We start from the raw sequence: 19,768 nt of genomic DNA, 5'->3' as shown, positions 1-19,768 counted from the left end.
CTGAATTCTTGTTTCTTCATTCTGTTCCAGTTGAATGTTCATTTCTTCCTCCTGCTCCAAACCATTGATTTGAGTCCCGGTTTCCTTTCCTTCACTGTTGGTTCCCTGCACATTTTCCTTTATTTCACTTTGCACAGCCTTCACTTTTTCCTCTATTTTGTGACCATACTCAACCATTTCTGGGAGCACCCTGATTACCGGTGTTTTGAACTCTGCATCTGATAGGTTGACTATCTCTTCATCACTTCATCTTCATTCTATTGAGATTTTTAAAAAAGATTTTGTTTTTATTTTTAGAGAGAAGAGAAGGGAAAGAGAAAGAGAGGGAGAGAAAATTCCATGTGTGATTGTCTCTCATACACCCCCTACTGGGGACCTGGCTCCCAGGCATGTGACCTGACTGGGAATCAAACCCACAACCCTTTGCTTCAGGGGCTGGCGCTCAAGCCACTGAGCCACACCAGCCAGGGTGGATGTGGTATCTTTAATTCCGTAGTTGTCAGACTTCCATTCAACTTGATTTCGGATGGTTGTTCTAAAATGCAGTTGTAATTTTGACATGGTTATGCAAGGAGGTGAGCTGAATTTACTTATGCCTCCGTCTTGACCAGAAGTCACCATTGGTATTTTAATAGGCATTGCTTTGAATCTATAGATTGCTTTAGGTAGTGTGGACATTTTAATGATGTTCATTTTTCTAATCCATGAACAGGGGGGTATATGCTTACATTTATTTGTATCTTCCTCAGTTTCTTTCTTCAGTATTCTGTATTTTTCCGAGTACAGTTCTTTTACCACCTTGGTTAAATTTATTCCTAGGTATACTATTTTTCTTGTTGCTATAGTAAATGGGATATTTTTCTGGTTTCTCTTTCTGACAGTTCATTGTTGGTATACAAAAATGTCACCGATTTTCGTACATTGACTTTGTATCCTGCTACCTTGCCAGATGTGCTTATTAGGTCGATTACCTTCTTTCTTGAAATGCTTTCCTGTTTAGCTTTTACTACAATATATTGTCCTCATTTTCTTCCTACCTCTCTAATTTTTCTAAGTCTTCTCGCCTCACTTTGATACTTCTCTCCATTTGTGTATTTATTTCTCTTAATATTTTGTTCTTGATTTCATTAAGCTTTTCTATTTCCCTACATTATCAAATTGCCCACTTAATATTAAAATACCTAGTTTATGCTGCTGAGTTCCAAATTTTGTACCTTCCCCACCATCTAGAACTCCCATCCATAATTTCTAGCTGTTATGTAGCTCCAATTATTCTGTGTTGTGGTTAGTGATACTAGTACAGTCCCAGGTACTTAAGCCAGAAATTGTCATTTTTATTTTTTGCCATATCCCATATCTAGTAAGATATTGCTCTTTTTTAGACCATTTATCACTAATGTATAGTACGATAGTGCTTATTTTATTCTGCTTTGAATTATTACTAACTCTCTTTGGATTTGACTCTTCTTAAGAGTTAGATTCTACCATAACCATACCATCCCTCTTTGTTGAATTAAAGATACTCTTCGAGGCTTTCTTTCTAAACTTGAGTCAGTGTTATGCTATATCATTAACTGGCTTTCCCTGGTAATGGAAACTTAGTCATGATTCATTATTTGATTATATGTATGTTGCCTGTAATACACTATTCTTAGGGTTAGTGCAGGAATGGGTTTGGTTTTATTTGATGCATAACCTGACAGTATGTGGGAAGATATTTAAATGGATTTAGATGTTATTACTTATAATGAATGGAATCTTTGCTAATTAGCTAGCTTTTTGATGACATATGTACAAAAAATAGTCACAGATAGTATAGAATATATTTACTCTCAGTCTAGAGAGGGAGAGGATCACCAAGAACACAAGTATCTTTTACCTTTTCTCTTTTTTTAAAGGAGAAATTGTCTCCAGATATTCTTTAAACTCTTGCCTTGAGGGTATTCTTGTCATGCTTTTAACATATTCTTGCTAACAAATGTAGGCTGCATTTGTTCTGTCACCTGATTGGCCTCTGATGTTTTTTGAATAGACCAGGCTAAGAAGGGATTTGGCTCTGTTAACTGTTTGAATTAAATTTGATGTTTGTGGGAATTAATAGCTTGCTCTTCAGAGTTTCTGAAATGTGATTCCAAAAACTGAAACCGAGCATGGTAGTTCTAGGAATGATGAATACTTCAGTATACAGTATTATTGTATGTCTGTTCATTAGTTAACAAAATTAGATGCTTAATACATGTGTGCAAACCTCGGCCTCCATTTTCCCTGCTTATTTTTATTTGTGAACTCTAAATCTTTTATCTAAACACTTAGTCTAATTAAACTATTGGTAACTATGTTTTTTGAAGTAAGATACCTTCTCTTTAGGCTCTTGATACCTGAGCCAGTGCTCTTCTGAATGTGATGACTTAAGGGGTAATCAGATCACCTGAGGAGTAATTAGATCACCTAAGACTAACAGTTTTTAAATTGTTTTTCAAAGATACTTCTTTTCTGGAATTCCTGTTTCCCATTTCACCAGCTATTTATCTAGATTTTAACATTCGTACTCTTGATACCTTCATATTCATTAACAAAAATTTTCTTCTTAGAAGCTAGAGCTAAGTAACTGACAGATACCTAGACAGTCTTTTTTTCCATCTATAATTCTGCCCCTTCCTCATCTCTCTCCATCCCTGACTTTACCTCATCTTCCTCTCTGTGTCCTCCCCTCTTTTTCTCCTTCCCCATTTTGTTTGTCACAGTGTATAGAAATGTAGGTGGGAATAGATGTAAAGATACTGTTCAGAAACATATTAATTTCTTAGATAACTAGTTCAAATTACTTCGGAGTCACCAGGCCTGGGTTAGAATCCTATGTTATAAAAGTAGTATGGATCCATTGTAGAGCGTAAGGAGTGATACAGTATCAATGATTATGAAGCAGAAAGAAAAAGTGCTGTTCTCTTCTATACTTCTTAGAGATAATCACTATTAATGGCTTTCAAGTACCCTTCTAAATGCTATATATATTTACATATATTCAATGTAGCATTTATCTACATTAATTTCAAATTTATTATGTGTACATTTTTCTTTTATAACAGTCTTCAGTAGGTCAGAAAGCATCTAGAATATTCACTTTGTTCAAGTTTAATTCACTTGATATTACTAAGTTATAGTATCTCAGTTTTCTCTTTCTCTCTGCCACTTTCAGGACACTGCTCCGTCAGTTATTTATTTATTTATATCTGTTTTAAACTTTGCAATGGCACAAAGTTCATTTATAAAGATAGGAGGAAAGTAAATAAATTAGAATAGAAAACCAGGTACAAGATGTAGAAGACAGAAAATGAAGATATTTCCATCTTTGGGTTCAGTCTTAGTAGTTGAACTAGATGGGTAAATGTTCTGCCAGGTGTGTTAAGATTCACAGTAATTAGGAATTAAAAGCCTGTGGAAGAAAATTTAGAATTGTTCTTGCTGTCATTTGGGGAAGTCTTGTAAGAGGTCAATATAGGATTGACAGACATTTTGAAGATACAGAATGAACCTGTAGAGTGCAAAGTAGTCTTCTGGGATCAGGGAAAAAGGAAAAAGGACTGTAGATAGCAGTGCACCAGATGCTTAAGGTATTCAGGACACTGTGAGAGTAATAAATATAGCATTGATAAACTTGCTTACCATAACTAGGCACCAGAAAATGAACTTTACTTTCCTAATATGTATAAAACTTTGGCTGCACATTAATGTAAATCAGGATTTCAGGGTCTTACAATACAATGGAAAAAAAACGTTTTTCCCTCTTTGAAACACATCATCACTTATGAAGTATATGCTTGGAAAGTCATTGAACTACTCATACATTAATTACTTTGGTAGTCTTAAGTCTGTCTACCTATAAAGCATTATTTGCATATATATCCTTTTGTTCTCATAGAATGCTAGGCACTTTTTTAAACATCCAAACATTGGAGGTGTTGTGGGGGGGCAGAGGAGAGCAGTTAGGAGGTAGCTGAAATAAGACAGCAGCCAAAATAGTACATAATATGTTTTAATCAGTTGAAGAACTGATTAAAATTTTCTGATTAAAATTCCTGTTCTGTTAGACAGATGTTACTTCTGAGCTTCCTTTAATCTGTTCTATGGCATTTAAAAATAATTTTGGAGGAGTCTCAGCCCCATACCAGGTCCTCCAGCCCAGGCTTCTGGTGCCAGGAAGATAAGTCCCCACAACTTCTGCCTGCCTAACCCAGCAGGGATTGAATTGGTGGAAGAAACCCAAGCAGTTCCTCTTAAAGAACCCACACATGGACTCACCTACTCAGATTTTCTCCCTCTGAGCTCCAGCACCAGGGTGGCAGTTTGAAAGTGGCACCAGTGGCATAAAGAGAGGAACTGAAGTGTCTAGCATCAAGGTCAGCAGAGGCCATTGTCCCTTTTCTAAACCCTCCTCCCACAGAGCCAGCAAGCTAAGGCCATATCTGAGACTCCATCAACCTGGCTAACACTATTTGACTTGCCTTGGAGATCCTCAGAGACTCTGCCCCAGCCAACTTGTGGGCTGACCCAACCTACTTTTACATATGAATGGCTGGTGTTGGTTCATGCTGCACTACATCTTAAATCCTCTCAAACAAGCAATAGCTGGCGTCAGTGAGCCCCAGGCATGGCACTTGCAGCATCCAGCCCATCCAAGATTCACAGCTTGGCTTTGTCTGGGAATCTCCAAGCCCAGCACAAGTAACAGCCATCTCAGATTGTTTTATAGCTCAGAAAGGATCGCCCAGGGAAAACACAGGTGGGGGCTGAACTTGGCCTACACTATCTGGGAAATCCCAGGGCCAGCATACCCAGTGGACAACTACAGACCATGTCAGAGCACCACCACCCTGCCCCTGCACAGCAGATCCTCCGTGGAGGGTAGAGATTGGTGGTAAGTGATCATAGCTGATCCTTGCAACTGACTGGCCTAAGTAAATCCCTCCCATTGATCTACCAACAGCAACCAAGACTAAACTATAAGTGAAGGGTATATTCAGCCCACATGAAGAGTGCACCTCAAGTACTCAGCTTGGGTGATAGGGGAGGCTGTGCCACTGGACCCTATAGGACACCTACTACATTAGGCCATGATACCAACAGAGGGAATCGTAGCAGCTCTACCTATTACAAAGAAACAAACGTAGGGAGGCTGTCTAAAGGAGGAGGCAGAGACATGACTCAAGTGAAAGAACAGATCAAAACTCCAGAAAAAGAACTAAATGAAATGGAGATAAGCAATCTGTCAGATGCAGAGTTCAAAACACTGTTTGTAAGGATGCTCAAGGAATTTAGTGATGGCCTCAGCAGCATAAAAAAGATTCAGTCAGAAACAAAGTATACACTAGTAGAAATAAAGAACAATTTACAGGGAAACAAGAGTAGAGTGAATGAAGCTGAGAATCAAATTAATGATTTGGAACATAAGGAAGCAAATCACAATCAAACAGAACAATGAGGAGAAAAAAGAATCCAGAAAAATAAGGATAATGTAAGCACCATCTGGGACAACTTGAAGAGGTCCAATGTTCACATCATAGGGGTGCTAGTAGGAGAGGAGAAAGAGCAAGAAATTGGAAAAAAAAAATGAAAGAAAACTTCCCTATTTTGATGAAGGAAATAGATACACAAGTCCAGGAAGCACAGAGACTCCCAAACAAGATGGATGCAAAGAGGCCCACTGCAAGACACATCTTAATGAAAATGCCAAAGGTTAAAGGTAAAGAGAAAATCTTCAAAGCAGTGAGAGAAAAGAAATTAGTTACCTTCAGGGGAGTTCCTATAAGACTGTCCCCTGATTTCTGAAAAGAAACTTTTCAGGCTAGAAAGGATTGGCAAGAAATATTCAAATTCATGAAAAGCAGGGACCGACAGCCAAGATTGCTCTACCCAGCAAGTATATCATTTAGAATCAAAGGACAGATAAAGAGCTTCCCAGACAACAAAAAAGTAGAGGAGTTCATCACCCCAAAACCATTATTATATGAAATGTTTAAAGGGACTTATTTAAGAAATATAGAAGATCAAAAGTATGAACAATAAAATGGTAAAAAATACATACCTATCAACAATTGAATCTAGAAAACAAACTAAGCAAACAAGAACAGACAGAATCATGGATACAGAGCATTTTTTGGTTGCCAGATGGGAGGGAAGTGTGGGGAAATGAACAAAGAAGTGAGGGTATTAAGAAATGCAAATAGGGAGGAGAACCAAGATGGCGGCGTAGGTAGACACACTGCGCCTCCTCGCACAACCAGAACTGACAGAAAATCGAACGGCAAGGGGGTCCAACACCAAGGAAATACAAAATAAACATTCATCCAGGCCGGTAGGAGGGGTGGAGACGGGCACCGGCGCAAAGAGGACTCGCGTGGCTGTGGTGGGACTGAGACTGGCGGAGTGTGGGAAGAACAGGGCAGGCAGTCTGACCACTAGCAGACCCTGTGGCCCCACATTGGCGCACAGATAAACCGAGAGGGCCGGACTCAGAGTGGCGGAGAGCGGGGCAGGCTGAGCAGTGGGTAGCACCCCGCAGCCCCACATTCGTGCATAGATAAACCGGTCTAACGGCGGGGAGCGAAGCAGACTGTGCAACCCAGGGCTCCAGCTCGGGAAAATAAAGCCTCAAACCTCTGATTGAAAACGCCCATGGGGGTTGGGGCAGCAGCAGGAGAGACTCCCAGCCTCATGGGAGTGGTCGTTGGAGAGACCCACAGGGGCCTAGAGTGTGCACAGGCCCACCCACTCGGGAACCAGCACCAGAGGGGCCCAGTTTGATTGTGGGTAGCATAGTGAAAGATTGAAATCCGGAGGAGAGTAAGGCAGGCGCCTTTGTTCCCTCTCGGCCCCTCCCCCACGTACAATGTCACAGCGCAGCAACCAGCTTACCCCGCCCCGGTGAACACCTAAGGCTCTGCCCCTTAAAGTAACAGACGCACCAAGACAAAAAAAAAAAAGGCCCAAATGACAGAACACTTCAAAGCTCCAAAAAAAATACAACTAAGCGAGGAAGAGATAGCCAACCTATCGGATGCACAGTTCAAAACACTGTTTATCAAGACGCTCACAGAATTGGTTGAATCTGTTCGAAAACCAGATGAAAAAATGAAGCCTATGCTAAGAGAAACAAAGGAAAATGTACAGGGAACCAATAGTGATGAGAAGGAAACTGGGACTCAAATCAACGGTGTGGACCAGAAGGAAGAAAGAAACATCCAAACAGAAAAGAATGAAGAAACAAGAACTCGGAAAAATGAGGAGAGGCTTAGGAACCTCCAGGACATCTTGAAACGTTCCAACATCCGAATTATAGGGGTGCCAGAAGGAGAAGAGGAAGAACAAAAAATTGAAAACTTATTTGAACAAATAATGAAGGAGGACTTCCCCAGTCTGGCAAAGGAAATAGACTTCCAGGAAGTCCAGGAAGCTCAGAGAGTCCCAAAGAAGCTGGACCCAAGGAGGAACACACCAAGGCACATCATCATTACATTACCCGAGATTAAACGCAAGGACCTACATCCAAGATTACTGTATCCAGCAAAGCTATCATTTAGAATGGAAGGGAAGATAAAGAGCTTCTCAGATAAGGTCAAGTTAAAGAAGTTCATCATCACCAAGCCTTTATTATGTGAAATGTTAAAGGGAGTTACCTAAGAAAAAGAAGATCAAAAATAGGAACAGTAAAAATGACAGCAAACTCACAGTTATTAACGACCACACCTAAAACAAAAACAAGAGCAAACTAGGCAAACAACTAGAACAGGAACAGAACCATAGAGATGGAGATCACATGGAGGGTTGTCAATAGGGGAATGGGAGGGGGAGAGGGGGGGAAAGGTACAGAGAATAAGTAGCATAGATGATAGGTGGAAAATAGACAGGGGGAGGGTAAAAATAGTGTAGGAAATGTAGAAGCCAAAGAACTTATAAGTATGACCCATAGACATGAACTATAGGGGGGAATGTGGGAGGGAGGGGGTGGGTAGGATGGAGTGGAGTGGGGGGGGAATGGGACAACTGTAATAGCATAATCAATAAATATATTTTAAAAAAAAGAAATGCAAATAGGTAGTTAGAGAATAGCCATGGGGGTGTAAAGTACAGTATAGGAAATGGGGTAGCCGAAGAACCTACACGTATGACCCATGGACATGAACAGTGGTGTGGGGCTTGTCTGAGGGAGTGAGTGGTGCTGGGTAGAGGGCAGCAAAGGCAGAGAAATCAGGACAAGTGTAATAGCATAATCAGTAACATAATTTTTAAAAACCATGAAAAAAATACAGTTAATTAAAATAAATAATAATTATTTTAAAATAGTGTTTTTCTTACTAATTTTTCACAGAGAAGTTGGCCATGTGACTTAATTTTATGGAGAAGAAATACAAAAATAGTAATAGCTGTCAAGGTTAGGTGACTTAGTCAAGTCTGCTAAGTATTTGTGTGTCAGAGCACAGCTCTGGAAATTATTCTTGACCCATGAGTCTTGAGAAGATGGTTCTTTTTATCTTCGCCTAACTTTCACTTCTTTTCTTGTTCCATGATGATTGACCAGAAGAGATTGCGATTCTTCAGGAGAAAAGCTTGACCCTAGGCTCTGGTGTTCTGATCTTCTACTATCTTCCCAGATTTCAATGTCGAATAAAGTGAGGCTTTAAGTTAGAAAGTGTGTTTAGAGTTCCCTCCTGTCCCTTCTAGTATCCTGCCACCACCTTGATTTCATGATGCCTCTGATGTACACACATATCCCAAGAAACACACGATTTTCAGAGACAATTCAGTCTGAACTCTTATTTAAGAGTAATTTTTTTAATGGCATCCACATCACTAAGCAGAACCTTGAACATCTCCTAAGCACCCTCACAGTTTACTTTTTTTCCCCTCAGTTTTCTTCCAGAAAATGGTTTATTTGCTTTTTTTACTAAAGGGCCTATTCTTGTATTATTTTCAAAACAAAAAGAAAGTTTGCTGCAAAGGAGAACTCATGTCCACTTGTGCACACATTTAATTGCTTGTAATTGAAGTAACACTTAGGTAAAAAAATATTAAGCCCTGGTTGTTGTGTCTCAGTTGAATGGAAGATTGTTCTGTAACTGAAGAGGTTGCAGGTTTGATTGTGGGACAGGGTGCATACGATCCCCAGTTTGGGCACATACAGGAGGCAACCAAGCTATGCTTCTCTCACATCAGTGAAAAAAAATGTCCTCAGAAGAGGATTAAAAAAAATATTAAGATTATACAAAGTATTCAATTACAGTAAAAGTTTTATTTCCTCTCACCTATCAAATCTTTGAAAACAGTGGACCCTTCAGTAAAACAAGCCATGTTTATCTGTTTTCCCTTCTTATTAAATTTATTCGGGTGACACTGGTTAACAAAATTCTACAGGTTCAAGTGCACAATTCTTTAACACATCATCTGTACACTGTATTATTGTTTGTTCACCATCCCCAGTAAACTCACCATCCATCACCATTTATCCCATCTATAGCCTTCTCTACCTCCCCCAGTGGACCTCCCCCTCAGCAGTCACCACCCTGTTTATCATGTTCATGAGTTTTTTTCTCATTGTATCTTTTTTGCTCAGTTACACCCCTCCTCCAGCCTAGTCCTGCCCCCCACAGCTGTCAGCCTGCTCTCTATGTATGAATCTGTCTCCGTTTCACTTTTTGGTTAATTTTGTTTGTTAGATTCCAAGTATGAGTGAAATTATAAGCTACTTTTCTTTCTCTGACCACCTTATTTCACTTAGCATAATGCTCTCCAGGTCCATCCATGCTGTCACAAAGAGTAAGATTTCCTTCTTTTTTATGGATGAGTAGTATTTTATTGTATAAAATATACCACAGTTTTTTTTATCCACTCATTGACTGATGAACACCTGGGCTGCTTCCAAATCTTGGCTATTGTAAATAATGCTGCAGTGAACATAGGGGTGCATATATTCTTTCAAATTAGTTATTCAGGTTTCTTCAGATGTATATTCCCCAAAATGGAATCATTGGGTCATAAGGCAGTTCCATTTTTAATTTTTTGAGGAAATTCCATACTGCTTTCCACAGTGGCTGCACCAGCCTGCATTCCCACCAACAGTGCACTAGGGTTCCCTTTTCTCCACATCCTCACCAACACTTGTTTGCTGAGTTATTGATGATAACCATTCTCAAAGGTGGGAGGTGATATTTTGTGATTTTAACTTGAATTTCTCTTTGCAGAGGTGTCTGTCCAGGTTCTTTGCCCATTTTTTAATTGAACTGTTTATTTTTTTTGGTGAGTTGTACAAATTCTTTATAAATTTTGGATATTAATCCCTAATAGATGTATCAATGGCAAATACGTTCTCCCATTCAGTGGGTTGTCTTTTTATTTTGTTGATGGTTTTCTTGAGTATCACGTTTATTTATTTGTGGATATTATACCAACCTGACATCCCAGGAATAAATCCCACTTCATCATGGTGTCTTATCTGTTTAACATATTGCTGGATCCAGGTTGCTAATATTTTGTTGAGGATTTTAGTGTCTTAAGTTATTCAGGGATATTAGCCTATAATTTTCTTTCTTCGTAGTGTCTTTATCTGGTTTGGGGATTAGAATAATGATGGTCTCATAAAATGAGATTGGGAGTCTTCCTTCTTGAATTTTTTTGAAAAGTTTGAGAAAGATAGGCATTAGTTCTTCTTTGAATCTTTGGTAAATTTCATTCTTCAAGCCATTCGTTCCAGAACTTTTGTTTGTTCGTAGTTTTTTTAATTACTGCTCCAGTTTCATCCATTGTAATTGGTCTTTTTAGATTGTCTGATTTTTCGTGATTCAGTTTTGGAATATCCTTTGTTTCTAGAAATGTATCCATTTCATCCAGATTGTCCAATTTGTTGCCCTATAGTTGTTTGTAATATTTTCTTACAATTCTTTGTGTTTCTTGGGCATCAGTGGTTACTTCTCCTCTTTCCTTTCTGGTTTTATTTATTTGGATCCTCTCTCTTTTTTCCTTAATGAGTCTGGTTAAAGATTTGTGAATTTTGTATATATTTTCAAAGAACCAGCTCTTGGTTTCATTGATGTTTTGTATTTTGTGTTTTTTTTTTTAGAATGTATGTATTTTTTTTTTATTTCTGCTCTGGTTGTTATTATTTCCTGCCTTCTACATTTTGGGCTTTGTTAGTTGTTCTCAAGTTCCTTTAAGTGTTAAGTTAGATTGTTTGAGATTTTTTCTGTTTCTTGTCATAGGCCTGTAATGCTATGAATTTCCTTCTCAGGATTGCTTTCACTGTGTCCCATAGATTTTGGGTTGTGTTATCATTTTCATTTGTTTCCAGGTTTGTTTGTTTGTTTTCTTTCTTGATCTCACTTTTAACCCCTTCATTGTTTAGTGACATGTTATTTAGTTTTTGTGTGTTTTTGAGTTTTTTTTCCTGTGCTTCAGTTCTAGTTTTTTACCACTATAGTCAGAGAAGATGCTTGATAGGATTTCAGTCTTCCTAACTTTAGACTTGCTTTGTGTTTTAACAAGTGGCCTCTCCTAGAAAATATTCCATGTGCACTGGTAAAGAATGTCTGTTCTGCTTCTTTGGGGTGAAATGCTCTGAAAATATCAATTAAATCCATCTGATCTAGTGTGTCATTTAAGGCCATTGTTTCCTTTTCGATTTTTCTTTCTGAAATATCTATCCATTTATATCAATTGGGTGTTAAAATCCCCTACTACAGCTGTATTATTGTCATTCTCTCCTTTGATGTCCATCAAGATTTGCTTTACATACTTTGGTGTTCCTATGATGGGTGCATAAATGTTTATAAGGGTTATATCCTCTTGTTGGATTGCTCCCTTTATTATTACGTATAGTGCCCTTTGTGTCTTACTGTAACCCTTGTTTTAAAGTCTATTTGGCAGCTGTAACTGTTACTACCCCGGCTTTTTTTGAATTTCTATTTGCATGAAACATCTTTTTCCATGTCTTTAGTTTTAGTCTGTATGTATCTTTCATTCCGAGGTGGGCCTCTTGGAAACAGCATAGACTCACATAGGGGTCTGGTTTTCTTATCCATTCAGCTACCCTGTGTCTTTTGATTGGAGCATTTACATTTAAAGTGATTATTGATAGGTACATATTTATTGCCATTTTATTCTTTTAACTATGTTCCTGTTTCTCCTCCTCCTCCTCCTCTTCTTTTCTTCTTCCTCCTCTTTAACATTTTCTATAATAGTGGTTTGGTAGTAACGAACTCCTTTAGCTATTTCTTGTCTGAGAAGCTCTTTGTATCTCCATTTGTTTTAAGTAATGCCTTGCTGGATAAGGTAGTCTTGGTTGTAGGTCCTTGCTTTCCATCACTATGAATGTTTTATGCCAGTCTGTTCTGACCTAAAATGTTTCTGTTGAGAAATCAGCTGACAATCATATGGGAGCTCCTTTGTAGGTAACTGTCTTTATCTTGCTGCTTTTAAGATTCTCTCTGTCTTTAAATTAGGCATTTTAATTATGATGTGTCTTGGTGTGGGCCTCTTTGGTTCATCTTCGCTCTGGAGTTGTGTGTCTTACTCTTTCACCAGGTTAGGGACATTTCTGGTCATTATTTCTTCAAATAGGTTCTTGATCCCTTGGTTTCTCTCTTCTTTTGGTACCCTTATCATGCAGATGTTGTTACACTTCATGTTGTCCCTAAGGTCCTTGAAACTATCCTCATGTTTTTTAATTTTTTTCTTTTTGCTGTTCTGATTGGGTGTTTTTTTGCACCTTGTCTTTCAAATTGCTGATTTGATTCTCTGCTTTCCCAACGTACTGTTGATTCCTTCCAGTGTATTCTTTTTTTTTTAGTTTAAATTTTTTTTGATATATTTATTGATTATGCTATTACAGTTGTCCCATTTCCGCCTCTTCACTCAACTCCATCCTGCCTACCCCCTCCCTCCCACATTCCCCTCCTATAGTTCATGTCCATGGGTCATAAGTTCTTTGGCTTCCACATTTCCTACACTATTCTTACCCTCCCCCTGTCTATTTTCCACCTATCATTTATGCTATTTATTCTCTGTACCTTTCCCCCCTCTCTCCCCCTCCCAATCCCCTATTGATAACCCTCCATGTGATCTCCATTTCTGTGGTTCTGTTTCTGTTCTAGTTGTTTGCTTAGTTTGCTTTTGTTTTTGTTTTAGGTGTGGTTGTTAATAACTGTGAGTTTGCTGTCATTTTTACTGTTCCTATTTTTCATCTTCTTTTTCTTAGGTAACTCCCTTTAACATTTCATATAATAATGGCTTGGTGATGATGAACTCCTTGAACTTGACCTTATCTGAGAAGCACTTTATCTGCCCTTTCATTCTAAATGAAAGCTTTGCTGGATACAGTAATCTTGGATGTAGGCCCTTGCCTTTCATGACTTGGAATACTTCTTGCCAGTCCCTTCTTGCCTGTAAGATCTCTTTGGAGAAATCAGCTGACAGTCTTATGGGAAGTCCTTTGTAGGTTACTGTCTCCTTTTCTCTTGCTGCTTCTAAGATTCTCTCCTTCTCTTTAATCCAGTGTATTCTTCATTTCAGATATTCTTCCTTTCTGACTGGTCCTTTTTTATGTTTGTATGTCCTTTTTCATGATGTTGAGCATCCTTATAATCATTATTTTGAACTCTATATTTGATGAGTTGTTTGCCTCTATTTCATATAGGTCTTTTTCTAGAGATACCTCCTTTTTTTCCTTCTCTCCCCATTTTGGCTGCCTCTTTGTTTTTGTTTCAATGTATTAGATAGAACTGCTATGACTCCCAGTTTTCGTGGGGTGGCCTTATATAGTAGGTGTCCTGTGAGGTCCAGTCTCCTCGATCACCTATGCTGGGTATGTGGGCCCTCCTGTTGTAATTGAGTTTTCGTAGCTATTGGCCTATTTGTTCATGGATGACCCTCAGGCTGGTTGACTGTGAGGCTCAACCCCAACCACAGCATGCGAGCTGCTATGAAGTTGCTGACCATATGAAGTGGAATTCATCTCAGTGGGGTTTGGTGCTTGCCGAGATCTCCCTTTGGACATGCTACTTGTGAAGCTTATTCGATACTGCTCTGATGTTCTTTGAAGCTGGCTACACTGGTTGTATTGGTTCTTGGCCATTTGGGAGGGACTCTGGTGCAGGCCAATGCCAGATGCTACCTGTGATGGGCCCTGGGCCAGCTGTTTGGAGCTACAGTCAGTCCACAGTTTGTGGCTGCTTTTGCTGGACCTTGGTGCATTCTGGAAGGACCACATTATTTTATTTTCCCTTATTTTAGGATTGAGGGACATATATTCCCATGCCCATGTTTTTTAATCACCTTGTAATAAAAGTGTGGTTCTTTTGAAAGAGATTTTAGTATATTCCTTCTACATGAGAACATGAAACTGCCAAAATAATCATTAAAACATATTGTTATTTATTCTTTGTTAGTCTTGGTTATTGTTTTACAAATAAAGTATGTAGTACATTGAAATAGTTATACATTTTAAAAATAAATTTTGATTGAATTAAGCCTAGTCATTCTGAGTTACCAAGTTAGAACAGATTACTTATGTGGAATCTTTGTTCTCATACTTAAGAATCTTTTCTAACTGTAAGGATGATGATTGTTTGAATTCAGAATTAAAGACGGTAAAGAGGAACTGGTCACTGTAAGTCATCTCTACCAGTTTGTCTGATGAGTTGGTTATTGCTTACCTGTGCCTTTTTAACTTTGCTTACATATAATGAGTTGTTCATTCTATGTGGGTTGGTCTATGTATTACAAAATTTTAATCTGCAGGTTATATTATATCATAAAGTGATGTTAAAAATAAGAAAGGAGTCATAGGGACGAGATGAAAGAGCACAGGATTTAAAGGACCAGAGAAATCAGTATGAATAAATAGTATGTAAGAGAGAATAATAGAAATGAACAGTTCTCATAGAATCATATAAGTTTATGCTACCTCCATTTATATCTTTAAATGATTCTCATATTCTCAGTTTCTCAATCCTTGAAACAAGATTTTTAAAAATAAAAGGACTTTTGGGTAGAATGATGTGAGTCAGGAAATACTTTACTAAATTTCCTCATAATCCTTCATCTCTGGTCTCTGTTTGTCTTTAGTATTTTAATTATAATTATCTGAAGTGATTGTAAGTTTTTATTTAAAACTCTAGGCTCTTGACTCATTGTAGTGTCCTGTTGGATATAGGGAATTAAGTGGAAACTGGAAATAGGAGCTAACAGCAAAGAACTTCATGAAGAGCAGTAAGAATGGTTTGTTCATCCTGCCCAGGTGAATGTATATAGTTAATAGAACTTTCCAGCATCTAAAAGTAATAGGCATAGAAGCTAAATTTAAAGCTTAATTCAAATAGTATTTGTGGTCTACATGTTTATGAACTTTTAATTCTGTAGCACATTGGTATTTTTTCTTAAAACAAAACAAAACAAAACTCCCTGAAGGACTTATCACTTGGGAGTTTTTTCTCGAATATACCAGAATTGTGTTTATTTAAAATAAAGGGTTTCTTAGAGCAGTGGTTTTCTAATTTTAGTAGTGTATTGGAATCATCTCGAGGGATTTTTAAAACATAGTTTGTTGAGAGCCACACTATATTTCTGATTCAGTAACTCTGGGGAGAGGCCAGAGAGTTTGCATTTTTTTTCCACACATGCCATTTAAAAAAAAATTTCAATTACCCTTTACGTTCAGTATTTTTCTATATTAGTTTCAGATGTACAGCATAATAGTTAGAAAACCATGTACTTTACAGAGTGGTCCCATTGATATTTCAACTACCCACCTGGTTCCACACATAGTTATTACAGTATATTATTGACTGTATTCCCCTATGCTGTAATTTACATCCCTGTGACTATTCTGTAACTACCAATTTGTACTTCTCAATCCCTTCCTTTCTTTTATCCAGTGTCCTAAACTCCCTTCCCTATTTCAGCTGCCACTCTGTTCTCATTGTTTGAGTCTGTTTCTATTTTGTTTGTTTATTTTGTTGTTAAGATTCCATATATAAGTGAAATCATATGGTATTTGTCTTTCTCTTACTTATTTCACCTAGCATAATACCCTCTAGGTCCATCCATACTGTTATAGAAGGTAAGATTTCATTCTTTTTTATGGTTGAGTAGTATTCCATTGTGTAAATGTACTAAAACATTTTTTATCCACTCATCTACTAATGGGTACCAGGGCTACTTCCAAATCTTGGCTATTATAAATAATGACGGAGTGAACATAGGGGTGCATATATTCATTCAAATTAGTGTTTCAGATTTCTTCGGAAAAATCCCCAGACGTGGAATCAGTGGGTCATAAGGCAATTCTGTTTTTATTTTTTTGAGGAACCTTCACACTCTTTTTGACAGTGGTTGCACCAATCTGCGTCCCCACCAGCAGTGTACTGGAGTTCCCTTTTCTCCACATCCTTGCTAACTCTTGTTTGTTGATTTATTGTGATAGCCATTCTGACAGGTGTAACATGGTATCTCATTGTGGTTTTGTTTTGATTAGCATTTCTCTGATTATTAGCAATGTTGAGCAACTTTTCCTGTTTATTGGCCATCTGTATGTCTTCTTTGCAGAAATGTCTATTGAGGTCTTCTGCCCACTTTTTAATTGGATTGTTTGATTTTTTTATATTAAGTTTTATGAGTTCTTCATATACTGTATTTTTCTATGTACAATGGAAACTTTTTTGTCCAAACTTTTGAGGGAAGAATAAAGATGTGCGTTATACATGGGTATAATGATTACATACCATGAGTATAATAATGGGCATAATAATCCCATGTATAATGTGCACAAAAACTGTGGGTGCATATTATGCATGGGAGCACATTATACATGGCAAAGTACAGTATTTTGGATATTAACCCCTTATTGGATTGTCATTTGCAAATATCTTCCCCCATTCAGTAGGTTGCTTTTTTGTTTTGTTGATAGTTTTCTTTGCTGTCAAAAGCTTTTTAGTCTGATGTAGTCCCATTTGTATATTTTTGCTTTTGTTGCTTTTACCTAAGGAGATATTTCCCAAAAATATATTTCTAAGATTGATGCCAAAGAATTTACTTCCTATTTTTTTCTAGGAGTTTTATGGTTTCAGGGCTTACATTTAAATCTTTAATCCATTTTGAGTTCATTCTTGAATGTGGTATAAGGAGGTGGTCTAGTTTCATATTTTTGCATCTATCTGTCCAGTTTACCCAACAACATTTATTGAATAGACTGTCTTTACTTCATTGTATGTTTTTGCTTTTGTCTTAAATTAATTGACCATATAGGCATGGGTTTATTTCTGGGCTCTCTGCTCTTTTCCGTTGATCTATGTGTCTGTTTTTATGCCAGTACCATACTGTTTTGATTACTGTGGCCTTGAACATTATTTAATATCAGGTAGTGTGGTCCCTTCCACTTAGTTCTTCTTTTTCAAGACTTCCTTTGCCATTTGGGGTCTTTTGTTGTTTCCATACAAAATTTTGAATTACTTGTTCTGTGAAATATGCCATTGGTATATTGATAGGAATTGTATTGAATCTATAGATTTCTTTGGGAAGTATGGACATTTTAATGATGTTAATTCTTCCTATCCATGAACATGGTATATGGTTCTATTTGTTAGTATCTCTTTGGATTCTTTCTTCAAGTCTTATAATTTTGTGAGTACAGGTCTTTTTACTCCTTGGTTAAATTTATTTCTAGGTTTTTTTTTTTTAATGCAATTGCCAATGGGATCGTTTTCTTACTTTCCCTTTATGATAGTTCATTTTTGGTGTATAATAGTGTGTAAAAATGCAACCATTTCCTGAATATTAATTTTTTATCCTGCTACATTACTGCATTAATTTATCAGTTCTAGTAGTTTTTGTTGGAGTTTTTAGGGTTCTTTATATACATTATCGTGTCATCTGCAAATAATGACAGTTTCACTTCTTCCTGTCCAATTTGGATATCTTTGTTTTATTTTCCTGTCTGAAGCTAAGGATTTCCTGATTGCTGAAGCTAAGACTTTCAATAGTACAATATATTGAATAAGCATGGTGAAAGTGGATGTTCCAATCTTGTTTCTGATCTTAAGGGAAGTGCTTTTAGCTTTTCCCCACTGAGTATGATGTTGGCTGTGGGTCTGTCATATATGACATTTATTACATTGAAGTATGTTCCCTCTATTCCTACTTGCTGAGAGTTCTTATCATAAGTGGGTCTGGATTTTCTGAAATGCTTTTGCTGCATCTATTGATTTGATCATGATTTTTATTCTTTATTTTGTTTATCTGGTGTATCAAGTTAATTGATTTGCAGATATTATAACAATCTGGTATCCCAAGAGTGAATCCCACTTGATCATGTTGTATGTTCTTTTTAATGTATTGCTGGATCCCATTTACTAATATTTTTTGAGGATTTTTGCATCTATCTTCATCAGGGATATTGGCCTATGATTTTTTTTCTTTATAGTGTCTTTATCTGGTTTTGGAATTATGGTAATGCTGGCCTTGTAAAATGAGATTGGGAGTTTTCCCTTTTCTTGAAGTTTTTTGAAAATTTTTGAGAAGGATAAATGTTAGTTCATTGAATGTTTGGTAAAATTTATCTATGAAGCCAACTGGTCCAGAATTTCTGTCTTGGGAGTGTTTTTATTACTGCTTCAATTTCATTAATTGTATCAGTCTATTAAAATTTTCTGTTTCTTCTTGATTCAGTTTTGGAAGATTGTGTTTCTAGAAAGGGAGTTTGTATTTCTAACAAGTTCTCAGGCAGTGCTAAAACTGCTGCTCCTGAAACCATACTTTGAGAGCCACTGAAGTACAGTATTGATCACAGAAATCTGGAACAGAGCTGAAGCTAATTTGTGCTGAATGAATGCTGAGTTGCTTCTAATGAAAGCAGTTATACCTTTAGGATGGGCACTCACAGTGATCATTTAATGTAGTTATCCTTTATTTATTTTCATAGATTGGAGCATATGATCAACAAATATGGGAAAAATCTGTTGAACAAAGAGAAATCAAGGTAATATGTATATTTCATTTTGTATTCTGAAACAGTTTTGTAAGTTGATTATTAACCATATTTTATGTAATATCTTCACATATACTTTTAAGGTATAAATTAATATAATTTTATCCAAACTTTTAAGTAAAGAAGGTAAACTTGTTTTATAATGGCATAGTTCTGTGTCTTTACCCTTGATTTTCTTTTCTTTGCTTTTTAGCATATTTCTGTTCTTTTAAAATTTAATATTTAATGATTATTTTTTGTCAGCTCTTTTCCACTTTCACTTGTCACCTTATACTTCTAGTTTGTATTTCCTCACTTTTGATGCTGTCATTGCTCTGTACAGTTTATTAAACTGGTAAGTGTTTCAGGACTTTGCCCGCCTGAGTGATCCTGTGCAAATGCTGTTCTTCTTAATTGAGATCTGCTTTTTTGTGCTACTAACAGAATGAGTTGGATGCAAATAGAACTGCTGAAAATTTGGTCATCTTAAAAAAGAATTTAGGAAAGTAAAGCATTAATTAAGATGCTTTTGTAGTAGGTAGTTTCTTCTTGAACATGTAATCACATATGCTAAGATATTCTCATAGGCTACCTTGCTAGCATGAAAATTATTTTTTTAACTAAATATATTGTTCTCAGCAATCACTCTTCCTTGGTAATAAGATTTATATTTTTCATTTGCATAGGTAATACTAATCAGTGTGGTCCTGCACGAGCTAAATTTAATCTGGGCCCAGAGAATGTTATTTGAGTTGCTTCACA

The 19,768-nt window shown here is 37.0% G+C and overlaps 1 protein-coding gene across 6 annotated transcripts in view; it reads left to right on the top strand.

Moving 5' to 3' along the window:
• Positions 1 to 19,768, top strand: part of PHTF2 (putative homeodomain transcription factor 2) — a 130,405-nt gene that overhangs the window by 50,911 nt on the left and 59,726 nt on the right. For 5 of the 6 annotated variants that reach the window (XM_045194006.3, XM_024558998.4, XM_045194011.2 and 2 more), the window contains exon 3: positions 18,962 to 19,018. In XM_045194006.3, coding sequence (XP_045049941.2) covers positions 18,962 to 19,018 — 57 coding nt within the window. Of the gene's footprint in view, positions 1 to 18,961; positions 19,019 to 19,768 lie in introns of those variants that run through there. The other variant, XM_071221678.1, reaches the window with a different exon arrangement.

This window comes from Desmodus rotundus, chromosome 6, assembly GCF_022682495.2.
Source record: "Desmodus rotundus isolate HL8 chromosome 6, HLdesRot8A.1, whole genome shotgun sequence".
In the NCBI taxonomy this organism is placed as follows: Eukaryota; Metazoa; Chordata; class Mammalia; order Chiroptera; family Phyllostomidae; genus Desmodus; species Desmodus rotundus.
This window is presented reverse-complemented; position numbering and strand designations above follow the sequence as displayed.